At 43.4% G+C, this 16,337-nt stretch overlaps 1 protein-coding gene and 1 long non-coding RNA gene across 2 annotated transcripts; one reads left to right on the plus strand and one right to left on the minus strand.

Moving 5' to 3' along the window:
• Positions 1–509: 509 nt before the first annotated feature.
• Positions 510–3,034, minus strand: LOC114765369 (uncharacterized). The gene is made up of 4 exons (XR_003742605.1): positions 3,013–3,034; positions 2,889–2,915; positions 2,550–2,683; positions 510–811 (listed from the first exon to the last, which is right to left on the minus strand). It is a non-coding gene; the product is annotated as an uncharacterized LOC114765369 (long non-coding RNA).
• Positions 3,035–13,194: 10,160 nt separating this feature from the next.
• Positions 13,195–16,006, plus strand: rergla (RERG/RAS-like a). Its single transcript, XM_028955092.1, has 5 exons — positions 13,195–13,280; positions 13,362–13,418; positions 13,590–13,663; positions 13,773–13,921; positions 15,021–16,006. Exons 1-5 carry the CDS (start codon positions 13,229–13,231, stop codon positions 15,319–15,321), a joined length of 633 nt encoding a protein of 210 aa, XP_028810925.1. The 5' UTR covers positions 13,195–13,228; the 3' UTR covers positions 15,322–16,006.
• Positions 16,007–16,337: the final 331 nt, after the last annotated feature.

The raw sequence follows: 16,337 nt of genomic DNA on the forward strand, positions 1-16,337 counted from the left end.
ATGTTGAGTGCCAGGATGGCCCCGGTAGGTTAGATGTTCCTCACAGTGTGTGTGGATGTTACAGAATGCCAAGCGGAAAATATTTGTCTGTAGCCTGGATTTAAAAAATGGACACTGTGCCTGACTCTTAATGCACCTCGCTCTTTAATTCTCTTTACTTCATACTTAGGTCCCGGATCCCCTCAGTTATTACATTTGTAGGATTTTCCCCATCCCTCTTCCCATCCCTCTTCCCATCCCTCTTCCCATCCCTGTCCCCCTCCCTGTCTTCATCCCTGTCCCCTTCCCCGTCCCTCTTCCCATCCCTGTCCCCCTCCCTGTCTTCATCACTGTCGCCTTCCCTGTTCCTCTCCTCATCCCTGTCCCCCTCCCTGTCTTCATCACTGTCGCCTTCCCCGTCACTCTCCTCATCCCTGTCCCCCTCCCTGTCTTCATCACTGTCGCCTTCCCTGTCACTCTCCTCATCCCTGTCCCCCTCCCTGTCTTCATCACTGTCGCCTTCCCTGTCACTCTCCTCATCCCTGTCCCTCACCCTGTCATTCACAGCCTCCATCAGGTCAGGAAATGCATTTTGAAATCGTCTCAGTTTTCCTCGAATGCTCACTGTGCCTGTAGATTCATAGAATATAAAGTGCGCCTTGGGAAATTGTGGTTTGTGTTCACGGATGACGAATATCCAGTCATAGAGAAATGGAGTGTAAAAGACCAGACATTTTCTACAAGCAAATAGACGATGTGGGTTTCTTTTTCTGTGATCGAGCCTCTGGTTCTGGGTTGTGAAATCATTTGGGTACACCATCAAATCCTCCATCTGTAGTAAAATGTAAAAAAAAAGAAATAAGAAATGAAACCATAATGCATGTGTAACCCAGTAGAAAGAGACCCTCATTTCATTTAGGGATGGTGTAATTCATGAAAAGTATTTTTTTTTTCATTCTTATCGCGCATGGTAAACCAAACTATGACTGATTAAAGTTATTTGGGTGCCTGTCAAGTTTTGTTTATTTGCTATTGGTAGGGCCACTCAGTACTGTATCGCCATTGCAGTAGAGGAGAAAGTCTCGCCCTCATTCGTGTTATCAGGTTAGTCAGAACAAGGCAGCACCACGAGGAGCGCACGAAAGAGAGAGAGAGAGGGAGGGACAAATTTCTTCGGTGATTGTGGAAAAAAGGTGGTTTTAACCCCCAAAACCAGTGTTAGTAGAAATACCCAAAGCACCTGAAATTACCCAGAATCTGTGAATGTCTGTGTACGGATCGTCTTGCTGATCTAAAGTAACTAACTGCTGTTGCTTGCTGCGAGCGAAATTTAATGTGAAATGATACTGTGTGGTTATGTTTACAGTAAAATTGTAATTTATGAGTACAGTTCACTTCATTAATGGTCTGTGATTTGAGATTGTTAAGATAATAATTTCTTGAGGGCAAGAGAAGTCTTTTGAGATGGAATGTTTCATTTTGAATGATTTAGTTAATAAGGTTAAATGGTAATTGTATGGGAACACTTGAAATCATAATTAATGGTAAAGAGAGTAATCATAATGTCATGGTTAATAACCTAAAACACGTAGTAATTCATTTAGTATTGAATAAAACACTTCATAGAAGGATATGGAAAACAAAATTGGTATTCCATGCTATGCAAATTGGAAGATTATTTCATTTTGAGAAACCAAGAATATGGCCATAATGATTTAAAGGTTATGCCTGAAACAATACGGTTGTATGTTGTTGTTATGCAGGCTAGGTTTTTTTCCTATTGAGCCTGTCTTGGAGGTCGAAATTGAAAGCGGATGTTCTTCACCAATCTGAGCGGGAACTTCTCCATTCCTTCTCCATCATACAAGTCACCGGTGTGGTAGGACTTGACCTGACATCATTGACTTTGACTGTTACCTGGGTGCACCTACTGACTAAGACCTACTAGACTATAACGCACTGACTGAGAAGAAAATGTGAACTGAACCCAGCACTGTTGCATCGTTGTTGACCAGGAGAAAACAACTCAACTTGGGAAGAAGGAAAAAGAGAGAGACTTTATAATTACTGGAAATTGTTACGCGTTAATTATTAAGTTATGGTTTAATAAGAGATAGATATTTATAGTGAATGCCGGCTGTTAGATTGTACATTTTATTTTTCTATAAAAAATACTGGCTAAGTTCAACTGTCTCCCCTGGTCTGAGCATCTTTTTCCCCTGACTATCACATAGCACTGCATTTACCTCCACGAACCTAGACACTGGTCCCCCCCTTTGGGTGAATCACGTGAGCTTGTACATATCTGCTATAAGAGTAGTTACATTCTTCACAGTGGTTACACATGCACAACATACGGAATCATATGGAACTTGTCAGTATGGAATAATTACTTTTCACTCTAAAATTATATGGAAAGTGTAAGGTCTAATCTGAGGGATAAAGTCCTCGCACCTCGCCTCTCACACGCAGGGATAATTTGATGGAGAATACAGTTCATCCAAAAATGTTCCATCAGGAAGCAAAATCTCATGTGTTTTAAAAATGTAACAGAATAAGAAATTGCTCACCATCAATCGATCCTGTGTCTTCAACTAGTGTATGTGGTACTAATCAGAACAGCAGAATCGCCAGAAAAAGACGATTTGAGAAGACGAGCTCACAGTCTCAGCAACAGGAAGAGCAGTTGGTCGTTCAGGAGGTACTGTGGGATGAGATCGAAAGGACCATGGATGAGATGGCAAGCAGAAGAGAACTGTAATGTGCTGGATGCTGGTGTCCTGTTTTCACCCTGATCAGGAATTTAGTGCACCACCATTCAACCAACCTGATTCTCTTTAGGATCAAAACAGGATCTTAAGATGAGCAACTAAAGGAAATAAGAAAGTGAGAAAGTGAAAGAAACTTACCCTGGTATAATCAGTCTCTTGATGATTCTGAAAAATATGTTTTTATGGGTAATATGGCCTTGTGAATAATAGAGAGAATGGATGAATAGTTGAGCTCACAACATAATAAATGTAAACTGCATACCTGCCTCTTTGCTCCGTTCCCTCAGACGTGTTCTTGGGTTGATGGAAAAATCTTCTTATGTATCGCTGAGATGAGTCCAGCTGACCAATCGGAGTTAATGGTAGGTTCTAGACTGTAGGTGTGGTTTTCGTGGGTGGTCTTTGTACACACTGCATTTGTTTTCTTTTTAAATATTTTCTGAATTTTCTTTTTAATATTTCAGAGAGCAGAATTAAATGTGCATGAATATTGTTTTCAGAATGTAAAAATTAATTGTATTAATGTATTCTATTAGATGCATTAAAAAAAGTCAAAAATATATGCAGTGAACATGAAGAAGCTGCCTGGAGGATTTTTTTTATTTAAAGTGTCTGTAATTAAACCACTGATCAAGTCACGAAATCTTAATTCAGTTCTTGTTCTAATTCTAATTAGTTCATTTTATTTAAAGTATGTGACTGGCAGGTCCAACTAAGAACCCTGACTGTCCGGTTTGGTTTAGTTTTTGTTTCATTTCACGCTTTACACTTCATCACCGCCCAGTTCCAATAAGATGTGGGGAGTTTCTGTTCTGAACATTCTGTACCTTACTAGATGTATACATGAAAACGTACAGGTCCTGCATTTTTACTAATGACTTACTAAACATCTACCTATATAACAACTAATATTCACTCCGGTACCACACCAGTACATGTGCAGCAAGAAAGGAATTAATTTTTCATACATATACTGATATTCTCTGTTGTTTTAATATAATTCCTCTGTGGTGTTTAAATTAAATTAAATCTGGAGCTAATGTTAAATTACATTCTGTGGTGAATATATAAGAATCTTATATGTGGAGAGCAGGTTCTACATAACACAACTTGTGTGACAAGTTGATCATGTATCATATTTATGACAACATCCCACCCTGATCAGGAATTTGGTGCACCACCAGTCAACCAACCTGTTCTCTCCTTCTTTTCCATGATCTATATGCTGAGATATATGAGAGACTACAGGAAATATGAAATCTTACTGAAATCACTCTATCAAAACCGACCTTGATGTTGGTAAATGGGGACATGAGTCAGTTGGTTTTACCTCCTTCTATAACCAAAGAAGTAAAAAAAATTTATTTGGTTTTATTTTGATTTTTTAATTTGAACATGTGTCCCAACCATGGCCAACTTGAATTATATCCCTGTCCCTAAGAAGGTGGTGGAATATAAAAAAGAAGAGCTACTCTACCTGCCTCTATACCATCCTGTATAGCAGTAGTAAAATTAATATATTACCTTGCATTCATTACATTTACCATTGATGTACAATTGGTACATTCCGTTACCATTGCTGTCATGTACGAGTTACTGGTCTGAAGTAGATTTTTTTACTTACCAAATACTTATGGGATGGTAGGTGTCAGCAATGTTCACAAAACCAATCAAGTATCAAGTCTTGAGTGGCAATGTCATGTAAGGTCTCAAGTCTTTAGTCCCAAGTCCAAGTCAAGTTTCAAGTCTCAAGTCTCAAATCAACGTTATGCAGATAATACTGCATTGGTGTATGTTTTACATTAAAAGCATGTACTATATAATTTATTATTATACACTAAATTGATCAGAACATGCACTTCAGAGGGCTTTGAACATGTAAATTAATTTACTTGGTTGAATGATAAAGGTAATAATTCCTATATGTACAAAATGACTACATGTTGGAAAAAAACTGCTGTTAAATTATGTTAACTGCATTGCTGCAATAATTTTTTTGACCATATTGTATTTTTGCAGTAGAGTATTTTGTACGGAGCTCAGGAAAGGTCATTGTAGCTGCACGAAACCGAGGAACGAATGGCCACGCCTCATACTGAAGTTCTGTAGACAATTTCAAACACAAACAAAACTATTTACAATACTTTCACATTTTATATTCACAACTATTTACATTTATTGCCACCAAGTGCTCTGCTTTGGAAGATTTTAATAACAAATATTCAAAAGGCAATTAATTTGGCAAATGCAATATTCAATGAAAGCATTTAATTGTCAATTCAATATTTTAATTTGATATTACATTTTTACACACAAAAAAAAAAAAAAAAACAGGTTAGGACCGCCCCTGTTTTGCCAATAGCGTTGATCCAGAGCTTTCATTTGATATGTAAATACCCAGAAATTCACCCATTTTAAATGATCAACTGAAATTAATTATACGAAAATTTAAAGCCTCAGAATAACCCTTCTTTAGTTGATTGTGACTTTTGTATTCTCATAGGAGATTCATCTAGTCTGATGGCACAATTTTAAACCACAATGTAAAAAAAATAAACCCAGTTAAATACACAGCCAAACCCAACACCATAATTACTTCATGTCACAGTAATAGTGAGGAGTGGGGTCATTATCCGATGGAACTGATAAATGGAGCAGCCAACGGTCACTCCTGAACAGTAGGAGTGTATTTACTCTCCTACACCACCAGGTGTCAGAACAGATCACAATATATGTATATATATAAACATCAGCCAATAAACCAGTCAATATCATAACAGGAATTATAAAGTGAATGGTCAGAGTGAGTCTACGTGTTTTAAACTACGTGTTTGTACTTCCCCTTATTTCCCCATGCATGTCCTATAACCAAATAACCAGATAGGAGTCGACATACTAATCCTTTTCCAATGAAATGTGTCTAAAGGGATCATGGGTGATTATATGGGCAAATCTGACATTTCACAAGGCAAGACTGAATTTGAGAATGGATCTGTAAAGTGCAGTCTTTTACAGTAGTCCGGCATTAGAAACAGAAAAAATAGTCTCATCTTGACAACATTGGTTAACAGGTCACGATGGGTTGGACTTTGTAACCTTATTTGTAAAAAAAATCGAGCCACTTCACCGACAGAATAAAAGCCCAGACTCCCCCTCGAGGTGAGCGAGGAGCTGAATAACGGATGATGTAAAGTGTCCATTTTATCTGGGCCACAAGTGAAAAACAGGCACTAAATGCACCTTTTCTGGCCTGTGAATCAGTGGAAACACTTAGCTCTGTCCTCCTCGCCATCATGCACCGTTATGCATCATCCAGACGCCTGACCTCTGCCTCACCTTTTCTTCTTGTCCTGCTGTTGCATCTTAATTTAACTCTTCCCTGTCTGTTCAGGTTCTGCTTGTCACTATTTTATTAGTTGCTCATTGGTTGCAGAATCTTCTCATGCCTTGATTATTATACGCCTTTTCCCAGTATTGGAAGAACAGATCTAAACCACATCCTAAAATAATGCCTGTGGCCAATATTCTATAATCTCTATGATCAATAGTCAGAACATTCAAAATCAGATAAATAGGGTTGAATAAAATAATAAATGTCTGTCACATAAAGAAACACCTCTAGATCATTGTGGAAATATATTGATCATGGTAACTCACTCACGCTATTATTTCAGACTACAGGGTGGGCCATTTATATGGATACACCTTAATAAAATGGGAATGGTTGGTGACATTGAACATATTTTATAAGTGGTCAGTAACTTGTAAATAACTCATGAAAGAATAAAGTTATGTTAAAACCCACCAAAAACACCATTGTTTTTCTTGTGAAATTACCAATAAATTTGATGTGTCACATGACCCTCTTCCTATTGAAAAAACAAAAGTTGGATCCAAGATGACTGACTTCAAAATGGCCACTATGGTCAGCACCCATCTCAAAAAGTTTGCTCCCTCACATATACTAATGTGCCACAAACAGGATGTTAATACCATTCCCATTTTATTAAGGTGTATTTATGTAAATGGCCCACCCTGTACAATAAACAGAAGAGCCCCAAAATGCACCATGGATGAACGTTTCATTATATGATAAAGTTGGTAAACTCACTATTTATTTCTGTCTGCTTACAGGCTTCTGTTGTGTGTGTCTGGGCTTCAGGTCACTTCGAGTTAAATCAGCGTCCACCCCACCCCACTGTGCCCGCAGCCAGGTGACCTTTTCTCTCAGGGCACCCGTGACGTGGGACTGGCCGCGTGTGTCACTGTGCATGAACCATCAAGCAGCGTCGGCAAGATGAAATACTGTCCGCGCACCATGTAGGTCGAGATCCAGCCTCCACAAAGACCAAAGCCCAGCCGTCACCTACCAAAAATATCTCATATCTTAAATCTAAAATCCACTTGCCTGATGGACAATTAGAATATGTTAGTGACCAACATATCAGATAACAGGCATGAAAAAACATTTTCTCCATGAGAAACACGTACAAGATCAGAGGCAGGATCTCCAGTGTCTGTCTGGAAGAAGACTGTCTGCCGGTTAGTGAGGTGAAGGGAGGGAAATATTGTTCTATCAGACTCTCTCTGGATAAATGCCCATCAAAAGTGGGTCTTTCTGGCAAAGGGTGTGGCCGAGTTCACCAGGCGGTTGAGTCTCTGGTGTTGTGACCTTTATTGTGGTTTCACATGAGCCCTCTAGGTTGGTTCCTCCTGACCCATTATGGTTACGCAACAGATCTCAGTCCGTCTCTTGTCAATGATGTTGTGAGGTTCGCCGCATGACATCAGAGGAACTGCAGCATGAAAACAGTAGAAGATGGGATCTGATCCTGGCTCCTCATCACCTCTGGAGATACTAAAATGACTGGGTCACCAGGGGCTTGGTCTGATCACAGACCTGTAAAATGTACGTAACATGTAATGTGGAATGTCTTTTATCGCTTTTTATTCCCACCCCAGCAAGTCTTGTAGGTGGTGCCAGAAGAAACGGTCAGATCTCCTTTATTCCCACATGACCCAGACGTGTAACCAGGTAAAAACACGGCGGGTTTAAAATCTGCCGTAAGTACGTCTGCTGGGTGTAGTAAGATGTAGGAGGGTGCGTTGCATGAATTTGCAGATTAACGGAGGCCAGTCAGCAGCAAACATAATTACAGATTGGGCAAGACGTCGTGGGAAAACAGCATTTAGTCCGTGGCTGCATCTCACACCTTGCTTGGCTCTCATTTCTACTGGGAAGGGAACAAGAAACTGTATTATTTGGAAACATAATATCAAAGTAATATCTTTATATTAATATCTTTATTTATTTATTTTCATTCTGTAAAAGTGGTTTTGTCTGACGTTTGTTGTTCAGACAGAAATGGGATCACTGGTAGATGGTTTAGATTAGTTAGATATTCATTTAGATATTTAGATATTTATTTAGGTATCTAATATTTAGATTTTTCATATTTCATCAATTAAATTCACAAACATTAACCTAAATGATTAATGAAATTGGGTAAACAGATTACTTGTAACAAGCCTAGACCTTCTCAACAAAAGTTTTCTCATATTCAGTTTGACCGTGTTTTCTATACTCCTCCTTGAACCGTCACCTTATCGTGGTGGAGGAGTTTTAGAGCCCTAATGATCCTAGGAGCTATGTTGTCTGGGGGACCCTGGTAGGGTCTCCCATGACAAATTCTTCTTAGGTAAAGGATGAGACAAATTCAAATTCAAATTTTATTTGTCACATTGTCAGGATTGACTGCAGCTGTGCTAATCACCAGTGGCCAATCCTGACAGCGCATATAACCCCTAGATTTCCACCCCTTCGAATGGGACAACATTTTCGTGAACTTCAGTTGGTAACAGTGTTTGTAATTTGAGTTCTGGCAATCGCCACACGCCTACGGGTTTGTTTCAGTTTTTTATTTAAGTTAAATTGTTTTCGGCCACCGCGCCATTGTTTCTTTGAGTTTATTGTTTGTTTATTAATAAAACCCCTTCCCAACATGTCAGACCTCTGCGCTTCCTACCCCCGTAAGTCCGTAGTCGTGACACACATACACAGTCATACACGATATGATATGCAGTGAAATGCTTTTTGCGACTACTACAGACCACAGTATTGCAAATGTTGCAAGTATACAATGAACCAATATGCAAATATTGCAAACATAACCAAATATTACACTTTTACGTCTTTAACATAAAATATGCGTAACTGGTAGGGTGAAGGTGTGCAAATGAGTTACAGACAATGTTTAAAGAAAAGAGAAAAAGAGCAGTAAAGTAAAAAGTGCAGAGTGATTTTGTGCAAAGTGATTTGTGCAAAGTGATTTTGTGCAAAGTGATTTTGTGCAAAAGAGTCTGGAGTGATTGGAGGTGAAAGTGCTGGAGTTCTATGTAGTGTTGTTGTTGAGAGCTCGGACAGCCTGCGGGAAGAAGCTCCTCCTCATTCTCTCTGTGTTGGACTTCAGGGAGCGGAAGCGCTTCCCTGATTGCAGCAAAGAGAAGAGTCCATTGTTGGGGTGGGTGAGGTCCTTCACTATCTTCCTGGCCCTGGTGCAGCACCGTTTGCTGTAGATAGATTGAAGGTCAGGGAGCTTGGTACAGATGATTCGTTCGGCTGATCGAACCACCCTCTGTATGGCTCGCCTGTCCTTCATGGTGCTGTTCCCGAACCAGGTTGAGATGTTTCCCATCAGGATGCTCTCTATGGTGCAGGAGTAGAAGTTCTTGAGCACCTTGGAGGACAGTCTGAAGTCTCTCAGGTGTCTGAGGTGGTAAAGACGCTGCCGGGCCTTTTTCACCACGGTGTTGATGTGACAGGACCATGACAGGTTCTGCGTGATGTTAACACAGAGGTAAAGAACGCTTCAGAAGATCTTTCATGGAAGGAACAACAAAGAGTCCGAGTACCCGGCCCGGAGGGTTACCGGGGTCCCAACCTGGAGCCAGGCCTGGGGTTGGGGCCCGTGAGCAAGCGCCTGGTGGCCGGACTTTCGCCCATAGGTCCCAGCCAGGTCCAGCCCGAACCGGATACATGGGCTCATCCAACGGTTCACCCACTACTCGCAGCAGGAAGAGTGGTGGCAGACTGGTGGCAGACTGGCTATTTGGCTATTGGCTATTGTGTCACCTCTCTGGTGGGGAAGGAGCTGGAGCTCATGGAAGAGGTTGAGCGGTACCGGCTAGATATAGTCGGACTCACTTCGACACATACCATTGACTACCAATCGGCTCCAAAGAGGTTCTGGCAAACCATCCAACACCTCAGGAGAGGAAGGCAGCAACTCACTCACACTGTTTACAGTGGGGATTAAGAGCTGCTGACGTTCACTTGGGATATTGTCTTGTATTGTCTGGCGGTGGAAGGAATACTTTGAGGAACTCCTCAATCCCACCGGCACGCATTCCGAGGAGGAACCAGGGCTGGGATACCTGGGTATAGACTGTCCAATCTCAGGGGCAGAAGTTGCTGAGGTAGTCAAATAGCTACACAGCAGCGAAGCCCCAGGGGTGGATGAGATCTCTCCTGGGTATCTCATAGCTATGGATGTTGTAGGGCTGTCATGGTTGACACATCTCTGCAACATTGCGTGTACATCGGGGGCAGTTCCGGTGGAGTGGCAGACTGGGGTGGTGGTCCCCGTTTTTAGGAAGGGCGATAAGAGGGTGTGTTCCAACTATAGTGGGATCACACTCCTCAGTGAGTCTCGGATTTAGGAGGAGCAATGTGGTTTTCGCCCTGGCCATAGAATTGTGGACCAGATCTTTACCCTTGCTAGGGTGATTGAGGGGACATGGGAGTTTGCCCAACAAATCCACATGTGTTTTGTGGATTTGGAGAAGGCTTATGACCGTGTCCCCATGGGTACCCTATGGGGGGCGCTCCAGGAGTAAGGGGTGGATGGGCTTTTGTTAAGGGCCATTCAGTCCCTGTATCAGTGGAGCGTGAGTTTGGTCTGCATAGCCGACAGTAAGTCGGACCTGTTCCTGGTGAGGGTTGGACTCCACCAGGGCTGCCCTTTGTCACTGGTTCACTTCATAACCTATGTGGACTCTTGGGGCTCTTGATTTACCACTTCATCTACGTCCCAATCCTCACCTATGGTCATGAGCTTTGGGTTATGACCGAAAGAACAAGATTGCGGATACAAGCGGCTGAAATGAGTTTCCTCTGTAGGGTGGCCACCCTTAGAGATATGGTGAGGAGCTCAGACATTCTGGAGGGACTCAGAGTAGAACCGCTGCTCCTCCACATCGAGAGGAGCCAGTTGAGGTGGTTCGGGCATCTGGTCAGGATGCCACCTGGACGCCTCCCTGGGGAGATGTTTCAGGCAGGAGGCCCTGGGGTCGACCCAGGACACGCTGGAGAAATTATATCTCTGGGAACGCCTTGGGGATGCCGCCCCCACAACCCGGACCCGGATAAGCGGAGGAAGGCGAAGACATCATTGACGTGTTTTCTATACAGAATTAATTACGATGATTTCATACCTGGTCTGTTACAAAATGCAAAATCCCTATACCAAAAGTAAATATTTGGAAGTGAGGCCTGATGAAGGTGGAGATGAAGCCTCTCGGCTAGTCCAGACAGCCATCTTCACCGACATTTTCCTTCTCGTACCTGCTTTATCAGAGGTATAGTGATGGTGGGATAACCAAAACATCCCGGGAGGTTAACGTCATTAAATGTCTCGCAGGGAGGAGATTATTTCGTGTGTGTTTACCAACAGGACATACACGATAATGCATGCTGTATTAAACGTTAGTCTAATATTAATAATTGTTTGGCAGATTTAAGGGGATTGAATGCCACATGGAATTATAGATTAGATGCCATTAGCCTGATAAAGGAGGATCCTGTACACTGGCGGGCCTACAAGACTTTCGATGTTTACAGTCATGAAGATCTACGTTTCTTCCTCTATTCTCGGCTGGCTGCCATAAAAATTTACGACAAGGATGATCAAAATCATACATCACAGTGAAGACGGGGGTCGTTCTTCGTCTCCGATGCCCTGTGTGTTTTTTATTAGATCCTGTTGCTGGGGGTGACATCTCACCGCGGTAGAACTCACGGCCCAACTAAACACCAGTGAAGCTTCTCTAAGACCAAACGTGTTTTTCTTTCATTTCCAGGCGGAGATTTCCCGCTTTTATTGCACGTATCACATGTAAATTAATTAATCCTGCTCAGATTTATTCCTCTTCTGGACGGATTTCTGAAGGATTATCCTTTCAAATCCAGCCTGTGTGTGATGTTCCTATCAGCAGTGGCTTATGTTCAAAGTGTCCACCATGGTGGAAACGGAGCACATCAAGGCGAGCTTCCAAGACAGAAATCTTAATAAATCTCTCTTAAAGTAAAGAAATGGACATTTACAGTGAAGGGAGCTTTCAGATAAAGTAATAAGTAGAAGAATTGACTCGGGTTTTGATAAAAGCCAGTAAAGGCCGTGCCGCCTCAGATAAAGAAAGATATTAGTTATGATTTTTTCTTTTCCATCGCAAATGGTGACCTACTTTGGACGGCCTGTTTTGCGCAATGCAGGAGTCTCTGTAAGAGATTCTAGAGGAGATCTGTCCGGACGCCTACGTGTACGTGAAGTAGGTCAGGAGACTTCACTCCAGGACGTACATCATTCAGATCATCTGGAGATTGTCCACGAAGTTCTATCTATCATCTTAGACTCCATGATGAAGGTCTTCAGAAAGATGTCCAGCTGTCAAACGTTCAGTTAACAAGCCAGCAGGACAAATAAAAATAAACATGGATTCCAGGTCTCCATTGCTCTCCGTTCTGTAGATATGAAGGTTTTACTGGTGTTACCGTACATTACACATCATCCAAATGCTCAAACCGTTGCTGCTGTCACGCCTGTGTCCGTAGAATAATGGGAACACACCCCTTCTCTCGCTCTTTTCTTTTTTAATCTCTAGTTATAGTATGAACAGGCCGCAGTCTTACAGGCGGGAACGATTTCAGATGGAAAAACATCCCTGCAGAACAATCGTGGATCGAGACATTTTTATTGACCAGGTACAACTGGAACAGGGGTGGTCCGGCCTCTAAAATCTCACATGAAATATAGAAAAATGTATTAGCCAACCACAACAACAACCCCAAAATATCATATACAGGTCTTAGTGGGCTTCGACTGGCCCTCTACAGTTATGTGGAGTTGTGGGTCCACAAGTTAGTGACGGTGACAGCCAACAGTGTGTGGGGACCTCAGTGGCACCTTGGCAGATCGGGGTTCGAACCCGCAACCACTGCCCATCGCTCCACTTTTAACGGCTACAAACGACTTTTTGGACCGTGGCACGCAGCGTTTTCCTGCGTTGTGGACGAGAGGGAGGGAGAATGTGGGTGTTTTCCACCAGGTCCGTCACGGTGACGCGTCTCCTCCTCCAGCAGCGGCGACGCGTCAGACGGAGACGCAGCGCAGCGACGCGTCAGACGCGGACGCAGCCCGGCGATGAACGACGTCAAGGTCGCCGTGCTGGGGAGCGAAGGGGTCGGGAAGTCCGGTACCCGCGGCGATTTCACGCCACTCGTCGCCACATCTTCACATTCTGCTGCTTTTTAAACATCTTCTCCTTCCTCCCCAGCGCTCATCGTGCGTTTCCTGACCAGGAGATTCATTGGCGAGTACGCGTCCACGTCAGGTGACCAATACCTCTACTTACTTCTAAAAGAAGCTTTCATGCATTCATCCATACGGGATAAGTTTGGGGTCGAGGTGACCACGGGGCACCTGACCTCCGCAGGTCCTGACCAGTTATTCCCAGATACGAGAAATAACCACCGGGTCCATTAACACGTCCTCTCCGTCTCAGAATGCATCTACAGGAAGCGCTTATCTCTGGATGGCAGGCAGCTGAGCGTGGAGCTGCACGACCCCTGTTCCCAGGTTCGATCCCTCCGTCCTGCCGTCTCCATGACACTGGTTATCTGTCCACTGGTCTGGTGACAGAAGTATGGATGTGGCGAATGTTGAACTCCCCCCCATTTCCCCCCAGCCCTGTGAGGGGAAGTCCACGCTGAACGAGCAGATCCACTGGGCAGACGGCTTCGTGGTCGTTTACGACATCAGTGACCGCTCCTCATTCCTGGAAGCCAAGGCTGTGGTCCACCTGATACGCGAGCTCCACGCCGGAGGCTCCAAAAGGTACGGGACAGGGGGGACTCCTCAGTCATGGGGGTGGTTCTCCTGCATGGCCCCCATTAGACACGGGTGCTGGTGACTTCACCCTCGTTTAGTTCATGCCAACATCGATGTAAAGCCTTATTTACGGTTCTTCCAGGTGGTCGAGTCTGACTGACAGGTCAGGGTTAAAAAGCTTTTCTGCTGCCATTTCATCCACAACGTCCTTCTCCCCTCCCATTCCCACGGACGAGCAGACACTTTTTCATGTGGATTGATTTCATTATTTACTGACACATTTGGTGGTATCTAATATTAATCCACATGTTGCCCTTATTTCAGATAAAACCTTCTTACTAGTGTTGCGTCATTCATTCAAAAGAACGAATCTTTTAAGTGGACGCGCTGAACCGAATCACTTCCTCAAGTGATCCGTTCACTTCTCGTTGCATCATCACCATCTTCTGAATGATTTTCCTCTGAGGGCGACCGTTGTGTCCTCTGCATTTAACCCATCACCTTGGTGAGCAGTGGGCAGCAATGAAATACGGCCGGGAGCAGTGTGTGGGGACGCTACCTTGATCAAGGTGACTTCAAAGGCATCCAGTCGGCTTACGAGTACGTCTCCTCAACCGCTAGGCCACCGCCGCCCCTAGGTTGTTCTCCGTTGTTTCCCAGGTAAACCAACGTTAGACTGTCGTTTGCAATGAGAAGAGAGTGAGACTCACTGGCTGTAGCAGGAACCAGGCATGAGCAGTGGGACACAGCACGTGGCAACTAGTTGAGAAGCTGCGTGACTCTCACTGACACAATTTTTTTGAAAGGAATGGTGTTTGTTCACTGTGAATCCTTCACTGTGTACAGTGAGGCATACGTTCAGAGAATGGATCACTCACTGAGTTTTCCAAGCAGAGTTAGAAACGTATTTCTCAAAGCAACACAGCCACAACACTCTCGTCTCCGGGTCCCGGAAGACGTGAACTGAAACCATTCATCAGTTCAGGAAGTTGGAGTCACAGACTCTGATTCTTGATTCTTTTGAACGAATCGTTGAGGTGAATTGATTCTTGTGATTCAGTACCCAGCCCAGCCCAGGTTTATTCTGATGTTCTGACCTTTACAGTGTGACCTCCAGGCCAGACCCCGAGGCCGCACTTTTCCTGGTGGGCAACAAACAGGACCTGTGCCACATGCGCGAGGTGAGCCGGGAAGAGGGGCAGCACCTGGCCGCGGAGGGGCGTGGCCACTTCTACGAGCTCTCTGCTGCAGAGCACTACCAGGAAGTGGCGCTCATGTTCTCCAAGATGTTGCACAGCACCAGCCTGGTGGGTAAAGGCAAGGAGCGGCGCCGACGGCCCAGCGGCTCCAAGTCGGTGGCCAAGCTCATCAACAACGTCTTCGGGAAGCGGCGGAAGTCCGTGTAGCTCCACCCCGACTCTGCTGTATCCATCACTGTTGTAATCATCTGCACCATAACTTTACCACGCTATACTGCAGTGGGGTCTGTGTGATATTATTGTGCAGCTGTACATGAATCTAGCCTGGCTCCATGTTCTTCAAGTCCATCAGGGGAGCCGGTATAAACGAACGCTTTGATCTATAAACCTGTTGTCGGTTTCTGAAAAACCTGCATGTCATATGAAATGTTGTTGTCCACACAGAGACGCAGGACATGTCCTGAACGCTGTTTTAACCCCCTCCACACCTGTAGGTGCTACGCACCTATAACTCCGGCCTCGTCTTTTCATTAGAAATGTGTGGCGTGGAGAGGATTTCTCGTAGCTGCTGGTCAGGTTGGAGGTTGGGACACTTTGACACTTTGCCAGTCACATGGATACACGGACAAGAGAAATTCACTCTGGAGCCTGTTTTAGGAAATGACCTTTCATTAACCCCTGAAATTTTCCTGTCTTAGAGAAACAAACCAAATATTTCCCCCTTAAAAAAGAAACTTTAATGAGAAAATAAATATGTCTACGATACGGAGATGACGTGATGAAACATGAGCTCGTGCTGGAAGTTTCCACAGCGATAAGCATCAGTTACATAAATACTGACATGCCTGAGTTTTCTGTCTGCTTCATTTCACTAATAAATGCACTTTTTGGAGATGTGTATTGGTGTCATCTATCTATCTATCTATCTATCTATCTATCTATCTATCTATCTATCTATCTATCTATCTATCTATCTATCTATCTATCTATCTATCTATCTATCTATCTATCTATCTAAGAGGTGGGCATAGATTAATTTTCTTAATCTAGATTAATCTCTCTGTAATCTTGGAATTAATCTAGATTAGAGTAAGCAAAATTAATCTTGATTAATCTAGATTAAAATGGCTCATTTGAATTCTGCCGAAGGCATTCAGAATATGTGTGCTACCCAAATAATGACTAAAAGTAAGTCTTTGAGAACGGGTTTATCAAGCCAGGTG

Source organism: Denticeps clupeoides, chromosome 15 (genome assembly GCF_900700375.1).
Source record: "Denticeps clupeoides chromosome 15, fDenClu1.1, whole genome shotgun sequence".
In the NCBI taxonomy this organism is placed as follows: domain Eukaryota; kingdom Metazoa; phylum Chordata; class Actinopteri; order Clupeiformes; family Denticipitidae; genus Denticeps; species Denticeps clupeoides.

What these genes read in the sequence shown, in the direction of transcription:
- rergla (XM_028955092.1), top strand. Translation starts at nt 13,229, where the DNA reads ATGAACGACGTCAAGGTCGCCGTGCTGGGGAGCGAAGGGGTCGGGAAG. An exon ending in CGAAGGGGTCGGGAAGTCCG is followed by an intron (nt 13,281 to 13,361) that starts GTACCCGCGGCG and finishes CTTCCTCCCCAG; the next exon opens with CGCTCATCGTGCGTTTCCTG. An exon ending in CGAGTACGCGTCCACGTCAG is followed by an intron (nt 13,419 to 13,589) that starts GTGACCAATACC and finishes TCTCCGTCTCAG; the next exon opens with AATGCATCTACAGGAAGCGC.